This window comes from Lathyrus oleraceus, chromosome 2, assembly GCF_024323335.1.
Source record: "Lathyrus oleraceus cultivar Zhongwan6 chromosome 2, CAAS_Psat_ZW6_1.0, whole genome shotgun sequence".
Classification (NCBI taxonomy): Eukaryota; Viridiplantae; Streptophyta; class Magnoliopsida; order Fabales; family Fabaceae; genus Lathyrus; species Lathyrus oleraceus.
In genome coordinates this window covers 2382091-2398772 of record NC_066580.1, presented here as the reverse complement: position 1 = coordinate 2398772, position 16682 = coordinate 2382091, and the positions used below count along the sequence as shown (strand labels likewise).

Below are 16682 nucleotides of genomic sequence, written 5' to 3'. Positions count from 1 at the left end.
GTTATAAACAAGAGTATTTATAAGGAAAAATATTGGAGATTAAAAATCAAAATATCAAAATACATATTTCTTTTAGATAATTTTTTACACATTTCTTCTAGTTCTTCTAGATAAAATTGAATGAGCATTAATTAAAGTCAAGTTAAGTCAATAAAAAGGAATAATCGGTAATCGAAAATTACAAGTAGTCTTGACAAGGATTTGGATTTTTCTCTATCTATATTTTTCTCAATCTTTTTTAAATTTAAATCTTTATAATTTAATTAATCAAATGATAAAATAACAAAAGTCATTATACAAATAAAAATATATTTGAATAAAATTTCTTTAAAAATGGAAAATATAATTATAAATAAATTAATTAATTAAAATTTTGTTTTTTTGACCAACATATAAATAAAAGACAAAATAACCCAATTTTTTTATGAAATACAATAAAAGTTAAGTATATATTAATTGATTAATTTTTTTCAGTATATAAAGCATTCAAAGATCTAATTTTTTATTATAGAAAATAATTAATAAGAATAATTAGTTAAAAGTTTTTTTATCAATATAAAAAGCATATTCAAAGATCTATTTTTTCTCTAAAAAGTATTTACCAATACTAAATTATTAAAAGATTATTCTTTTAAATATATAAAGCATAGTCAAAGATATATTTTTTTATAAGAAAATTTAATATTATTAATTTATTACTACTTCTGTTACTTTAGTTAAGAGACAGCTTATTTTTTAAATTCATTGAATAATCAATGTATTTGGTCAGTTTAGAGACTAGATACATTGATTATTCCATGGACCAAAAAAGTGGGTTGTCTCTTATAAAAAAGAAACAAAGGTAGTATTTATTTTTCAATATATAACGCGTACAAAATAATCCATCAGTACTATAAATAATACATTTCATGACAAAACCTTCACCTCACTCAACAAAAAACTGAGGTATAGTTCGAGGACAGGCCATGTTTTATTTTTTAATTTTTAAATACAATATATTACCTTATTTTTTTAATATAACCGATAGGAAAAATAATTCAAGACATGCTTTGAATCTCAGCAAAATCAATTTATACTATTTTTTCTTTAAATTTTTTTATTTATAAATTAAATGATCTATTTCTTAGGTTTCTTTAATAACTAAGGGATTAGATAATCAAGTTTTACTATAAAACACTCATTAATAATGTTAACTTGTGCCATTGAGGAACATGTTAAAAAATTTACAAATAGAAAATTCATATTGAATAGAACAATAAAATCATTAACTATAAATTTGTATTAAATTCAACACACAATTTTCAATATTTTTTACTATATTTATATCTTATCCTTAACATAACTCATCTACAGTCCCTCAAAACTCGTACACGTTATTCTTTAGGTGTTTTTAATTTAAAATTTAAACATATTGAAATTAAACCCCATTTTATAAGAGATTATGTTCAAAATGATATTTTTAATTTTAAATGTATAGATACAGACAATCAATGAGTTTATATCTTTACAAAACCTTATATTGAAGATAGATTCGATTTTATTCTGAAAATTCTAAAAATGGAATTTTTTCAAGAATAAAACAACAATATGCATAGTCTCTGGAGAATCAAAATAAGACTCTAAGATAACATGACTTTGAACAAGTTAGCCATATGAAGTTAGAAGGTTCTCTAGGTCAGAATCCCTCTGCGACTTTTCTGTCTTTTGGACTCTGGATTTAAATTAATGGTTGAAATCAAGCGTAGTTTTGTATGGGTTTAAAGTAAGACAAATGTCTTACACTAAGCCACCTGAACTTTGAAGTGACGCCTTAGGAAACACTATTTCTTGGGTAAAGATTAGATCATTACTTTCTCCTCCATTGTCAGTATGTATGTGTTTTAAAAATTTATTTTAATTATTACTTTTCTATTTAAACCCGCTTTCACTCACTTCCCACGCACAATGTTGCTATTTTCACAACCCACACTCTAAATCTTTAATCTTCAAAGACTCTCTCTGCAACTTAAACCATAACCATGGTTGACTAACAATAGTTAAACTTCAACAACAAGAGCAACAATCTCAATAGGACGCCACCATGGATAAAGGCAATCCTGAGATATGGTTATCTACAATGGTGACTTGTTTAGAAGATGTTAGCAACAAGATAATCTTAAATAAAAGTATTGAGGAAAGGATCAACTATTATTAGTCAGAAAACATTACAAATATTGAATCAATTTCAAAAGCAAGCAAAAGCACAACAAGAGATTACATCTCTCAGACTACGTCTGCAGACCAACCACCCATTCCAAGGAAGGCCATGTTGTCCTCATCGGTTTCTGATCCATTATATTCAACTAGCTTCTTCTTCTTTTTGATGTTTTTCATCTTTGAAACTTAAGTTCTTCCTATCACAGGAGCTCTGGAAACTAATCCAGCTTGTGCTCTCGCACCTTCACAGGTTTTGAGCCTATAATCTTTGTGCTTATTCCCCTCAGCATAACTGGATTTCCAAATAGCCTTGTTGACATCTTGGGAAGATACCTTCTTAGATTTCTCAGTAGATTTTATCATATTATCAATTATGAGAAGAGTTAGATGAAAAAAAAGGATTGTAATCTTGACTATAACAAAGTCTCCTTTATATAGAGAGTTTTGGGATATAGAAAAATCTACTTTATTTAATGTGCTCCAATTGACAAAGATGAAAGAAATTTTCTTGGTCATCAGGCACATCTCCCCAAGTTTGACTGTTACTGATTCTCTCATATGCTTGGATTAATATTGGACCATCTCAAAAATTGAGATGTTATCAACTATTCTATCCAAATTACCACCACTTTTTTTACTAGATTGATTATCATTATGAAATATCAACTTCAAACATATTTTTAAAGTTTATTTTCATCTTATGTTATTCATTTTTATTGATGACAAATGGAGAGATACATATATGATTTTGATATATCTTTATCCTATAATAAATCCCAAACATGCTATATTCTTATGCGTTAATTTTTTTGGAGATTTATTAACTAGGAAATCAAATTTGTGTTGGTAAGTTTATCAACCAGGTGTCGTACCCAAAATTTTCCCTCCCCTTTTCATCTGATCCATAACTTAATATTCATCTTCATTCATATGCATCATGCATACATATTAATACAAGCATCAATAGATTCAAAGCTGCTAATTGATTCAAACTAGGATTTTGTATGAAGAATGGGGGATTGCTCACCACATGGAATATAAACCCTAATTCCATACCCTCTAGGATCTTGATTCTTAGAGTTTACATCATGAAATTCACTTGTACCAAAACCCTAATTCTTGGGTGTGACACTCATTGGACTTGTGGTTAACTTTATGAACTTGTGTTTGACCACTAAACCCTAATCAGGGAAGACTTATCCCTAGTACATTTAATGGCTTGATTTTTCACTCTGTGCTTGATAGAAACTCTAATTCAGGCCTCACAGTTGACTTCGGTCAACCGTTGACTTTTTGGTCAACTAGTTGACCAAAGTCAACCACCCATCTAATAGGCCCATTTGATCCAAGTCACACCTTAGAATTTGTTAACCATTGGTCTTTCCATTTACAGTTAATTTTGAAATTTTAATTTAACTATTTAAGTCGAACGTTTAAGGGTCTAAACCATTGTTCTTAACTAAGCCCATTCCAATTTATTATTCATAACAATTTTCAAATCATTTTTCAACCAACAAATTTCATTATACATTCAATTCAATCTCTAATTTCTAACATTGAATTTCATCCACTTAACTATCAAATTTCAACCATACAATTCACATTACCAATTTCATTCATAATTAACCCTTTCAAATCCATTTCAAATTAACTTTCGAACTCATTGTAATTGACTTTCAAAAAATATTTCAAACAATTTTCAATATGACTTTTAATTTATTTCAATTTTTTAAACCTTTTCATTAACATTTTCAAAACCATTAACATTTTAATTAACATTGTCATTAATATTTAAATTATATTCTAACTATGCATTCAAGGAACTTTGTTAATTGACATTAAAAAAATATTCCATACACAATTCAAACTCTTCAATCCGATAAATATTCATTGTAAACTCTCAAGCTCCCATTAACAATCTTCAAACGTCTAATTAATTTCCGACTATCATTTTACACATTCAATAAAATTCAATATAACTTTCCAATTCGATCATACATTCCATAAACTACATTTTCCCATAATTCAATCCCATTCAAAATTATCACAATCTACACTCAATCCCCATTCCCTAAGTCAATTCCAAATAGTCTCTATGCATCTAAGCAACTCAAGCTAATTTTCATTTTGCTAGTATTAATTCGACTTTGATACCAACCAAAGGATGCTGCCGATAGAATTGTGTAAGCTTAATTTTTCCAAGGTGACCAACGATCCTCATGGTCCTGCATTGGAAAGTACACAAGCGGAGTGGTTAGTGCCAACTTTGTTAACAACTTTTGGCATTATATACTGACATGAACGATTATTCAAACTAGAAAAAAACGGCTAATGAGAGGCTAAAAGTTTAAGTACACCCACTTTTGGTTGATTTTACATAAGAGTCATGTTGTCGCCAACAATAAGGGCCGCTGTGCTGATGCGATTTTGAACGTAAGGCCAACATCGTTACTTCTGGTATGGATACGAAGCGGGGTTCGAAAAACCTGCAGGTGATGTTGAGTTCTAGTTTGTTCAATAGTCATGGCCAACCATGTTCACTGCACATGAAAAAAAAACAAAGGCATTGAAGTGGATGACTTAGCATGCCTACCTGCATAAGATCCTGGAGTTAACACAACAACAACTTAGTTGCTAACAGTTCAAACTCTTTTTCAACTCCATAACTGTAAATGCTAACCTTTAAGTTTTTGACAATTTAAACGTTTCATAAATAACAAACAGTGGCATCCACAAACATATTTGGACATACTTTGAATTTAAGCCAAACATAGAAATAACAACTCCAAACACATTACATAAAAAACTCACAAATGCATAGGTAACTTACTTCACCCTACAGTACATTTAATCTTGCATTTCATGATAGTTTCAACTGCATTTCAATTTGCAACTAATAGTGAATCAATAACTAACCTATCCTAACATAACTAATAACGTCTAACTGAATTTTCCAGCTAGGATAACAAACTCAAAAAAAAAATCATCTGTAAAACTAATTCTGCATTTGTAGTGAATTCCAGATGAATTTAAGATGCCTTTGTAACTAACTTGTAATTTCATGATGAATCTCATTAGCATCAATAACTAACTCTACAGGCTGTATAAACTAACCTCACTGTAATTCTGAAAGGATTTTCTGCATTCTCCACTTTTCGATTATGCATTTTTCTCCTTCATTCTACATCTAACCATCATTCTGCATCCAGTTTTTTCTTCATTCTTATGCACTTTTGCAACTTTTTTCTTCTTCATTATTCTACACCAAGAACTTCTCCTTCATGATTCTTCGCCAAGGGATTCTTCATTCTCTATTTTTCCAGTTTCTCAAGATTTCATAATTCATTCTTCGATCTTCCTTACGCACATAATCGAAACGTAAAAATTAGAACGCAAATAATACAACAATACACACCGAGGAAGAAGAAGGGAAGAAGAAGAGAGGAAGCAATTCAGAATACAGAAGAAGACTCATAGCTGTTTGCAATCAGAGCTTCAATCCGGTAAGTCCTCTGATCCGTATCGACATCGCTTCTCTTCCATTTACGCACAAGATTGTTAGTTTTAGAATAACAAATAGCTGGAAGGGATAATTATTCATTAAGAGAATAGGGCTTATAAATAGCCTTACAAGCAAAACAAAATCTACTGCTAACAAACTTGAAACATGGTAATAATAAAAAAGAAACAAACCCTATTCTTCCTAAAGAATAGGTCTTTCCTAAAAACTAGGAATTGCTAAACAAAAAAATTACATCTAATATTTTAATAATAATAAACTTCCTAACAATCCCTCCCTTAAGCTAATTCATCTGAACTTAGCTTACTTCAGTAATATCCGTAACTCCAAGCATCCCACGAAGCTTTTCAAATTGTTCCAATTTCAATGGCTTCGTCATAATGTCCGCAGTTTGATTCTCATAAGCATAATAGCTCAACTTGATAACTCCGTTGTTTACTAAGTCCCTAAGAAAGTGGAATTTCACATCGATATGTTTACTTTTTCCATGAAACACATGATTTTTGGATAGTTGAATAGTAGAGCTATTCTCGCACATGATCATAGTTGCTGTTTTTTCCTCAACTTCAATCTTTTCCAACACTCTTCTAAGCCAAACACATTGACACACACATAAAGTCGCTTCCATGTATTCCGCCTCCGTGGTGGAGAGAGCGACAACCGACTGTTTCTTTGAGGCCCAAGAAATAGCTCCCGCTCCCAATTTAAACACAAATCCGGAAGTGCTTCTTCGATCGTCTAAGTCACCGGCATAATCACTATCAGTGAAGGCCTCCAGTTTTAGATTGTATTCTTGCTTCCTGTAAAAGATACCCAAATTAATTGTACCTTTTAGGTACCTTAAAATCCTCTTTGCTACCAGCCAATATGCCATAGTAGGCCTAGCCATGAACCTGCTTATTAAACTAACATCAAACATCATGTCAGGTCTAGTTACAGTCAAATACATAAGGCTTCCAACCACTTGCTTATACAGAGTTTCATCAACGGTAACACCTCCCTCGTCTTTACGTAATTTTGTACCCGGTACAAGGGGATTTTTCACAGCATTACTGTCCTCCATACCAAATCTAGCTAAAACCTCCTTTGCATATCTTCTTTGACAAATGAATATTCCACCTGCACATTGCTTCACTTCTACTCCAAGAAAATGCTTCATTTTCCCCAAATCAGACATATCAAACTCCAACATCATTGAATTTTTAAACTCATCACACATGCTTCTATCATTCCCGATAAAAATTAAATCATCAACATAAAGGCTTACAATTAAGAGTTTACCTCCTTTTGATTTTTTAAATAGAGTATGCTCGCTAGGACATCTTTCGAATTCTTCTCGTAAAAAATAAGATTCGATTCTGTTGTACCAAGCTCGCGGTGCTTGTTTGAGCTCATATAATGCCTTTTTTATTTTGTAGACTTTCTTTTCTTCTCCTTTCTTTACAAACCCCTCAGGTTGCTCAACATAGACTTCTTCTTTCAGCTCACCATGAAGAAAAGCGCTTTTTGTAACACCCCAATAAAATATGATAATTATTTAAATTAAGTTAATAGTATATTTATTAATTTAATTAAATAATTGGATTATTATTGGAATATTATTGGAATTATTATTATTATTGGAATAATAAAGTTGGAATATATATAAAGAGTTCCATTTGGTAAAAAGGGTTTTTTTCACGTGAAAACCAGAGAAGCGACAGAAAGTGAGAAAAGGGCAAAGAGGAAGAGCAGGAGAAGAAGGTTGAAGAAGGAAGAGCTTGAAGCTAAAGGATTGCCGGATTAACTCAGGTAAGGGGGGTTTATCGTCGTTTAATGGGTATTATGGGTTAACATGTAATGGGTAGTAATAAACCGTTGAATTGACCCTAATTGGGATGATGAGTGCTGAAAAATTGTGATGAATAAGTTATGTTAAAGCTGTAATTGAATCTATATTTGGGTGAGTTGTGATTTTCCGAACGTGTAGCTTTTTACGGAATTGGAATCGGAGGTCCGGAAGTCCTCCAACGGCGGAAAATGCGGAGAATTCTGCATTCTGCTTCGTGTTAGCGCAGGAACAACTTTCTGTCTTGCGTTAACCGGTTAACCCAGGGTGTTAACCGGTTAACACTGTTATGAATTGTGAAAAATTGCTGTCTGTCTTGCGTTAACCGGTTAACCCAGGGTGTTAACCGGTTAACACTGTTAAAATGTGCCAGGAAGCGTGTTCTGTTTGCGTTAACCGGTTAACCCAGGGCGTTAACCGGTTAACACTGTTTGAAAAGTAGAAAAACTGATATTTTAAATATTGTGAACAATTGATGATTGGCCTATATTGGTGTATGATATATGAGGGATCAATTTCCCGTCGTTTTGAGCAGTGTAGGTATTAGTAGAGTGTGCTAATACTGTGATTGATTATGTGGCATGACATAATATGATTCTGTAATAATTGTATTGATGATGTATGATGGTGTGCATAATGTTGTGAATATATCTATTATGTATGCTATTGTGAATGGACTATTTATGGCTTAGAGTGTGAGCATATGTCCATTGTGGATTGTTGTTGATGTTTGCATGCTAGGTGATTTAGCGTGCATAGCATAGCCCTTGGGGTGGTAGCTAATTCCCATGGTGAGGAATTAGTGAGTGAATTATTGTGGATTGTTGTTGATGTTTGCATGCTAGGTGATTTAGCGTGCATAGCATAGCCCTTGGGGTGGTAGCTAATTCCCATGGTGAGGAATTAGTGATGTGAGTCACTAGGTCTCAAATGAGTGTGACTAGTGAGCTTGGTAGCCGTATCTGGATTTGATCGGTGAGGTTGAACTATATGTTCACGAATAGTCGGTACCGCATGCATGGAGTCTCATTGCATAATATATGTATGGCGTATAATATGAATGGATGTATTCCAATATTATACGTGTGTTTTGTGTTGGGTTGAGTATGATTATGATTTTGAGTTGATGTTGCCGTTGCTGAATATGTGATATGATTAGGGTGATGAAATGTGTTAATTTACTTAGCATTACATGATATTTTATAATGCTTATTATATCGATTGAGGAACTCACCCTTACAACTATGTTTCAGGTAACGAGCAGTGATTGAGTAGAAGCTAGTGCTTGGAGTCTAGTGTAGTTCCTTAGTGGGTCATGCTCTGGTAGATGTAACATCGGGACGGGATGTTTTACTTTGTTTTCATTTTGGTTGTTGAACAACTTTACATGTAATGTGTTACATGGTTTGCATGATTGATTAGATCTCTATCCGCTGCGGATTATGCAATGTTTTATTTTGTTTAATAAATGAGCATGACAAGTTATTATGGTGAATGGTGTGAAGTGTCAAGTGTGACACCCTTAAATTGCATATCTACTCTGATTTATATTTTGTTGAATTAATTCATTATTGGGGTATTTTAGAAGGGTGTTACACTTTTTACATCAAGTTGAAAGACCTCCCAACTATATTGTGCAGCTATTGCAAGAATTATACGGATAATGTCGAGTCTTGCCACCAGAGCAAATACCTCAGTATAATCAATACCATGGCGTTGTGCATACCCTTTTGCTACGAGCCTCGCTTTGAACTTCTCCACAGTACCATCTTCATTTAACTTTGTTTTAAATACCCACTTGGCTCCAATAGGTTTGATATCTTTAGGAATCACAGTAAGTTCCCAAGTTTGGTTCCTCTCAATGGATTCAATTTCCGATGACATTGCTTCCCTCCATTTTTTGCATTGTACTGCTTCTTCAAACGTTGTAGGGTCATTCTCAGTTACCATCATCATTGCATTCAGATTTTCATCATCAGAGAGACCTTCCCCTGTTTCATAATCTGACATCCATATTGGTTCTCTTCTTACTCGCATGCCCCTCCCTTTAACTAATTCGTTATCATCAGAACTTGGCTCATTTAGAGGTGAAGTTGTCAGGCTACTTGATTTGTTGGAGCTGCTGTTAGAGATGTTGGAATTGCTGAAAATTCCAGGACTGCCACTCAAGTTATTTGGGCTTGTTTCACCAAGTTCTTCATTTTGATCTGCCACAGTATCTCCTTCATCTTCACACTCCAATATATCTTGCTTTATTTCTTCAACAGATCTGCCCCAATCCCAACCTTTTTCTTTTTCAAAAACAACATCCTTGCTGACAATAATTTTCTTTGAGATTGGATCATAAAACCTCCATGCTTTTGATTCATCGTTCACTCCTAGAAGAACACATCTTCTGCTTTTGTCGTCTAATTTGCTCCTATTTTGATCTGGTATATGAACATGTGCCACACATCCGAAAACTCGAAAGTAATTTACCACTGGTTTTTCATTGCTCCATGCCTCTTCTGGGGTCTTATCTTCAACCGCTGCTGTCGGGCATCGATTCTGAATATGAACGCACCATTTTGCAGCCTCGGACCTGAAAGTTTTGGGAACTTTTCTTTCATTTAGCATGGATCGGACAACATTCATAATTGTCCGATTCTTTCTCTCGGCAACTCCGTTCTGCTGCGGTGTATAGGCTACTGTCAATTGCCTACTAATTCCCTATGATTTATAGAATTCTCCAAACTCATTTGAGGTGAACCCGCCACCCCTGTCAGTCCTCAAACAAGTTATGAATGCACCTATCTCTTTCTCAACATTAGCTTTAAAATGTTTGAAAGTAATAAAAACTTCTGATTTTTCATGTAAGAAATAAATCTAAGTTTTACGAGAATAATCATCGATAAAACTTAGAATGTGTAACATCCTAATTTTCCATACCTTAAATAATATATATATATGATTATAATTGAGATTTTAACATCGCTAATTATTACAAACTAAACATTGAAACTAGCAGCTATAATAATTAATTTATCAACTAATTACTCTTTATTTTATTATTAATATTATTATTCAATTTGAATATCATCGTTTTATTTTACAAACTAAAGTTTGAAATTAGTCATTTAAATACTTAATTTTAAGTTAATTAATTATCCATATTATTTTTAATATTATTACTTTTGTTGTTTTGTTATTATATTATTTGATGTTATTTGATTTGAATATCACTGTTTTACTCTACAAACTAATCTTTAAAAAAAAATAGTAAATAAAATAACCTTAAGTTAATAAATGTATTAAATACTTATCCTTGTTGTTATTATTATTATTATTATTATTATTATTATTATTATTATTATTATTATTATTATTATTATTATTATTATACTTATCATTTCATTTTATAAAAGAAATATATTTTATTTTTCTATTAATATTCTACATTATCATATGTCATGAAATAATAGAAAATCAAACTTCCATACATTTCTCACCAACTATTTTCACAAAGTCATATTAGAACATCTATAAAACTATTCATGCAAGACTTGTAAATATTTGATAAAGACATATTTACTAGCAAGAGTTGAAAAGTTAGAAAGCATGGGCAAAAGGAGATAAATTTACATTATTTTAATATCTTACAACTAGTATAAATAGGGGTCTTTCTCACCCCCATTTTCATTCATTCATTCACAAATCATCTTTCTCACCTCTTTATTTCCTTCTTTCTCTAGTTTCTTCATATAGAAATATTAGTTTTAGTTGTCGAAGTTTTCACGGTGTCGGTTTGTAGTTTTTAGAGTTATTTTGGGGTCAAAGTTCTTCTAAAGTTTTAAAGGAGTTTGATATGTCAAAGTTCTGCTCAAATCATTTTCATAAGTAACCGGTAAGTCGTTATAATTTAATTATTTTAATTATTTTATTTATATAAAGGTTATTTTAAGATTTTGATTTAAATTTCCGTTTCAGACGTCGAGATATTGAACTTATAAAGTCCAAGATAAATTTTACCATTTTAAGTTGTTATAATGCCCAAGTATTATTATAAAATTAAAGTGTTATTAGGAATACACTCTTGATAATTTTCTAAAATAAACAAATCCAAACGGGAGTATAGTCTAATTTATACTTGAATTTAATAACGATTTAAATATAGTGGAGGTTATGATTAAATATTTTAAATAAATAAATATTTTAATTTGTAACGGGATTATGTTTATTTAACCGTAAATTATATTCTAATTATTTTGTAAATTTCGTACAATTCAACGGTTATCGTAAATTAGGTTCTGGGCAAACATCAGAGAAAACGCTCGTGAACTTTCAACAACGATCAACAACAAAAGGTGGGGGCAACGTCTCGTATACGTCTGTGTAGTGGTGTGTAGTGGTGACCCAAGCCCTACCAGCAATAAATAAGTAAGGAGAGTCTATTCTCGAATAATGATTTTCCCAAATCACTAAGCGAGGTTATGCCGACCTTAATTATTTATCATAAGAATGATCTATGACAATTTGAGGTTGTATTGTGCTTACATTGTTTGATTAATTGTCTAATTGTTTATTTTATTTATACTTGAATGATTGTGATTGATAGACTAAGAAAATGATCTATTAAGGAGAGAAACAACAACATTGATTAGATATTAAGTGTTAGATCCCCAATGAAATAAGGGAAGTTGGATACACTGAGTAGTTGTATTCGGTTGGGTTCTGGCTAAGGAAAAGACTTGGTTGACCATGTCCTTTACGGTCCACCTCTCTTACCTGGGAAGTCAACCATACATTATTCACTGTATAAACTGAACTAGTTATATAGAGATAAGGACCACGCCAAGGAGAAATAGACAAGATATTTAATGGATTTGGCACTCAACCGAAGTAATTAGATAATAACTATGACCTGAAAGGTTGAGACGATATTTCCCAAATATTAACTAAATACTTATGGTTGAGTGATCATATAGACCTGCATTGAGGAATGTGTAAGTCCACTGCCGTGCGGTATGGGACGTACGAGGTTGATCAGTCGCCTACAATCCCGACGGGGATTATTATCTATGCATGCTAGGCAAGACGAGGGTCTTGGCCTGAATCCTCAGGGACGATCGACTTATAACACCTGGACTCCATGTGAAGTTAGGTGGCGTAGCTCTTGGTAATTGGGAGTACGTTGGTGGCATGTGGTCTTGTGATATCTGATCTTGGTAAATAGGATAGGTATCCTTGACAACATTTAGTGGCCTGAGTCAGCATATAGTTCAAGGATGCATTAGAATAAATACTTATAGAGTATAGGTAAATATGGGATAAAGATACGCTTGTTCGAATAATTGTGGTTGTCATATATATATATATATATATATTTCACATCCTATTCCCACTTTTAAACTTGTACGTAAATCTTAGCCCTGTATTCTTTTGTCTTGCATCTTTGGATTGATATATGACGATCAGGCGACGAGCTAGACCATTTAGGAGGGAAGGCTATGGAGTGACAGATTACGATAATGTCAAGGCTGAAGGTTGGTAGCGTTTTGTCAGACGCTTATCACATATTTACTAGTATGTAATATTATATACAACCAGTATAAGTGTCAGTCCTGTTGGACTTAGGAGGTCCTTTTGTTAAGCTTTCTTTTGATTTTCTTCATGTACTTTTATTTTAAGTTTAATCTACGTGGCAAGGCCACTAGTCTTAACGGTGTCAAACTTTATTTAAAACATATTTGAAGCATATATATGTGAAGTAGTATCTTTTAATTAATTCAGTCTTGTTATTTATTTTAATTTTAATTTTTCTGTATTTTAATTTAGAATTTCACTAATAGGACATAGGCTGTCTCATTTAATGGTATCAGAGTTGGTCGATTCAGCTCAGACCGTAAGTGTCTAGAGTTCTACTGACTGTATCAAGTTGGATTCCAAATCGGTTGATAACTTTTCTTTTATGTGTTGAGTCTTCCTCTTGATAGCCTTCTAATATACTGATCTAGGAAGCGTCTTTAACACACTTAACTTATTCTTCTTTCTTTTTCCCCCAATGGTCACAAACCCAATGGTAATGTAACGGACACTTCACAAAATTCACTATATAAATACTTCACACCTATTCATTATTTTCATATCAATTCCAAAGTACTTATCCATACCTTACAAATGGCTAAATGTTTTCTTTTATTCATCACTCTTCTTGTCATTATCTTGTTTCTTATTGGTATTATCAAGCATGAAGAATTAGGTAAAGGTTTCTTAGCAATAATGATAATTATAGTTTTACCATTACTAGTCTTAGCTTGGTTTATTAATAGAGGTTTTTAAATGAAACATGGTCATGGTTTTTGTAATCGTTGTTATTGAATAAATTGATATGCTTTTGTTTATACCCTAAATATTGATTATCTTTGCCAAAATTCTAGATATAATCATAACTAACGTTAAGCATTAGTTCAACATATTAAACATAACATTGCATGTGAGAGAATTGACAAAATCCTTATCGATGAATCATTCATAGGGATATAAATATACATATTTATTATGTTCTTTATGTCTTGTGGATGATTGAGCCTAATAACTTATCCTTTTCAGGAAGTTATGGTTCCGAACGCCAGAAACGTGAGGTGTGGTAGGAGTGCTGGTCGAGGCGCTAGTAGAGGTGTAGGTAGGAATGTGAGTGGTGAAGCTACTCCCTAAGGGGTAGCTAACATCCCCATGGGACGAGAAGATCATTACCAAACTGGAACGAACTCTCAAGCTGACACTTGAGATGTTCGTGAACTTGCTGCAGCTGTGTTAGTTCAAACACAAAAAAATGCTCAAATCCTGCAAATCACTCGTGATCATCAACTTTTTCAGCAACAGCAAAGAGAAACTGTGCATGAAGATACCGGATTGAACTCGTTTTTGAAAGGTAAACCACCACAGTTTGGTGGTGACTTTAATCCGGAGGGTGCTGAGAAATGGTTGTAAGAGATAGAGAAGATATTTTCTTTCACTCACTGTAGAGAGAATAGAAGAGTCAGTTATGCAACATTCATGTTGACAGGCGACGCTGAAGCCTGGTGGAGAGGAAAACATAGATTATTGGAAGAGGAAGGAAGAGAGATCAACTGGATTTTGTTCAAAGAAGAATTTTTGGGGAAGTATTTTCCAAAGCTATGTAGGAAAGAGAAGGAGAAAGAATTCCAGAACCTGCGTCAAGGTATGATGACGGTGGGAGAGTATACTAGGAAGTTTGAATCCTTGCTAAAGTATTCTGAATTTTACCGCTTGCATCCAAGGGAAGAATGGATGTGTGAAAAGTATCAAGATGGATTGAAATATGATATCCAGAGGGTGGTTCTACCTCTGCATATTATGCGCTTTGGTGAGCTGATAGAAAGATGTTTGGAGTTGGAAGGAATTGACAATAGGAAGAATCAATATGGATCAGGAGTACCAACTCGAAACAACAATCACAAGGGCCATTTTAACCGAGGCCATGGAGGAAGGACCCAACAAGGGGGTAGGCCATATCAAAGGCCTACACCATATCATAACCAGGATTCTAGGAGGTTAATGTTCAAGTGTTACAGCTGTGGAGGGGCACATCTTAACAAAGATTGTCCAAATAGAAATATTGGAGCTTGTTTTCGTTGTGGTTAGAAGGGCCATTTTCTCAAAGATTGTCCCCAAGGAAAAAATCAACCAACAAGCCAGAAGAGCGTCCTAATAAACAATAACAATGTAGGGAGAGCAAGGAACGGAGGCCCAAATGTTGGTCAAGGACCTCAGAATCAGAACAAGCCAACCACATGAAGAGTATTTGCAATTAGAGGAGCTGAGACCTCAAAGTCAGATGGGTTAATCCAAGGTATGTGTCTAATTGGAGATAAGTTGGTATTAGTATTATACGATTCAGGAGCTACACATTCATTTATATCTACATCTTGTGCGGAAATTTTGGGATTTGAAATTGTTGATCTCAACTATAAGTTGACCATTACAACTCCCTCGGGAGAAAGAATGGTAACTTGTTCAGTCTGTGTAGACTGCCCTGTAATTTTAGAAAATAGAAGATTCTTAGTAGATCTTGTAGTACTCCCACTAAAAGACCTAGATGTCATCTTAGGAATGGATTGGTTATCAGCCAACGATGTAAACTTGGGGTGCCAAAAGAAAATTTTAACGTTTGGAGAAGATAGTGGAGAAGTCATAAAGGTGGAAACTCTCACCCAAAAATTTATGATGTTATTCTCTATGTCAGAAGGAGAAACCCCTAGTGTTGAAAATCTTCCGGTGGTCTGTGAATTCCCGGAAGTGGAGTTTTCTATAGACTTGGTTCCAGGCACTGGACCAATTTCTATATCTTCTTATCGAATGTCACCCTCAGAGATGACTGAGTTAAAGAAACAGTTAGACGAGATGTTAAAGAAGGAATTTATTAGACCGAGTGTATCCCATGGGGAGCTCCAGTCTTGTTTGTTAAGAAGAAGGATGGTTCTTCTAGACTTTGTGTAGATTACAAACAACTTAATAAAGCTACTGTAAAAAAAAGTATCCTTTGCCTAGAATCGATGACTTGATGGACCAGTTAAAGGGAGCATCGGTATTCTCGAAGATTGACTTGAAGTCCGGATATCATCACATCAGGGCGAAGGAGGATGATATTCCAAAAACAGCTTTCAGATCCCGTTATGGACACTATGAGTACTTAGTAATGTCGTTTGGTTTGACTAATGCTCCAGCAGTATTCATGGATTACATGAGTAGGATCTTTAGGTCGTACTTAGATCAATTTGTTGTAGTTTTCATCGATGACATTTTGATTTATTCCAAGAATGAGGTAGAGCATGAAGAACATTTGAGAATTGTGCTACATATATTAAAGGACCGCCAATTGTACGCGAAATTCTCGAAATGTGAATTTTGGTTGAAGGAGGTACAATTTCTTGGTCATGTTATCAGTAAAGAAGGTATTGTAGTAGACCCGAGTAAAGTCGAAGCAGTAACAAAGTGGGAAAATCCAAAGAATGTTGGTGAGATTCGAAGTTTTCTTGGACTAGCTGGATATTATCGGAGGTTCATCGAAGGATTCTTAAAGATCGCTTTTCCTATGACTCAGTTAACGAGGAAGGGTAAGAATTTTGAATGGACAAA

The 16682-nt window shown here is 33.3% G+C and overlaps 1 protein-coding gene across 1 annotated transcript; it reads left to right on the top strand.

Moving 5' to 3' along the window:
• Positions 1-15398: 15398 nt before the first annotated feature.
• Positions 15399-16043, top strand: LOC127120991 (uncharacterized). Its single transcript, XM_051051610.1, has one exon. The coding sequence runs from the start codon at positions 15399-15401 to the stop codon at positions 16041-16043; it is 645 nt and encodes a 214-aa protein (XP_050907567.1).
• Positions 16044-16682: the final 639 nt, after the last annotated feature.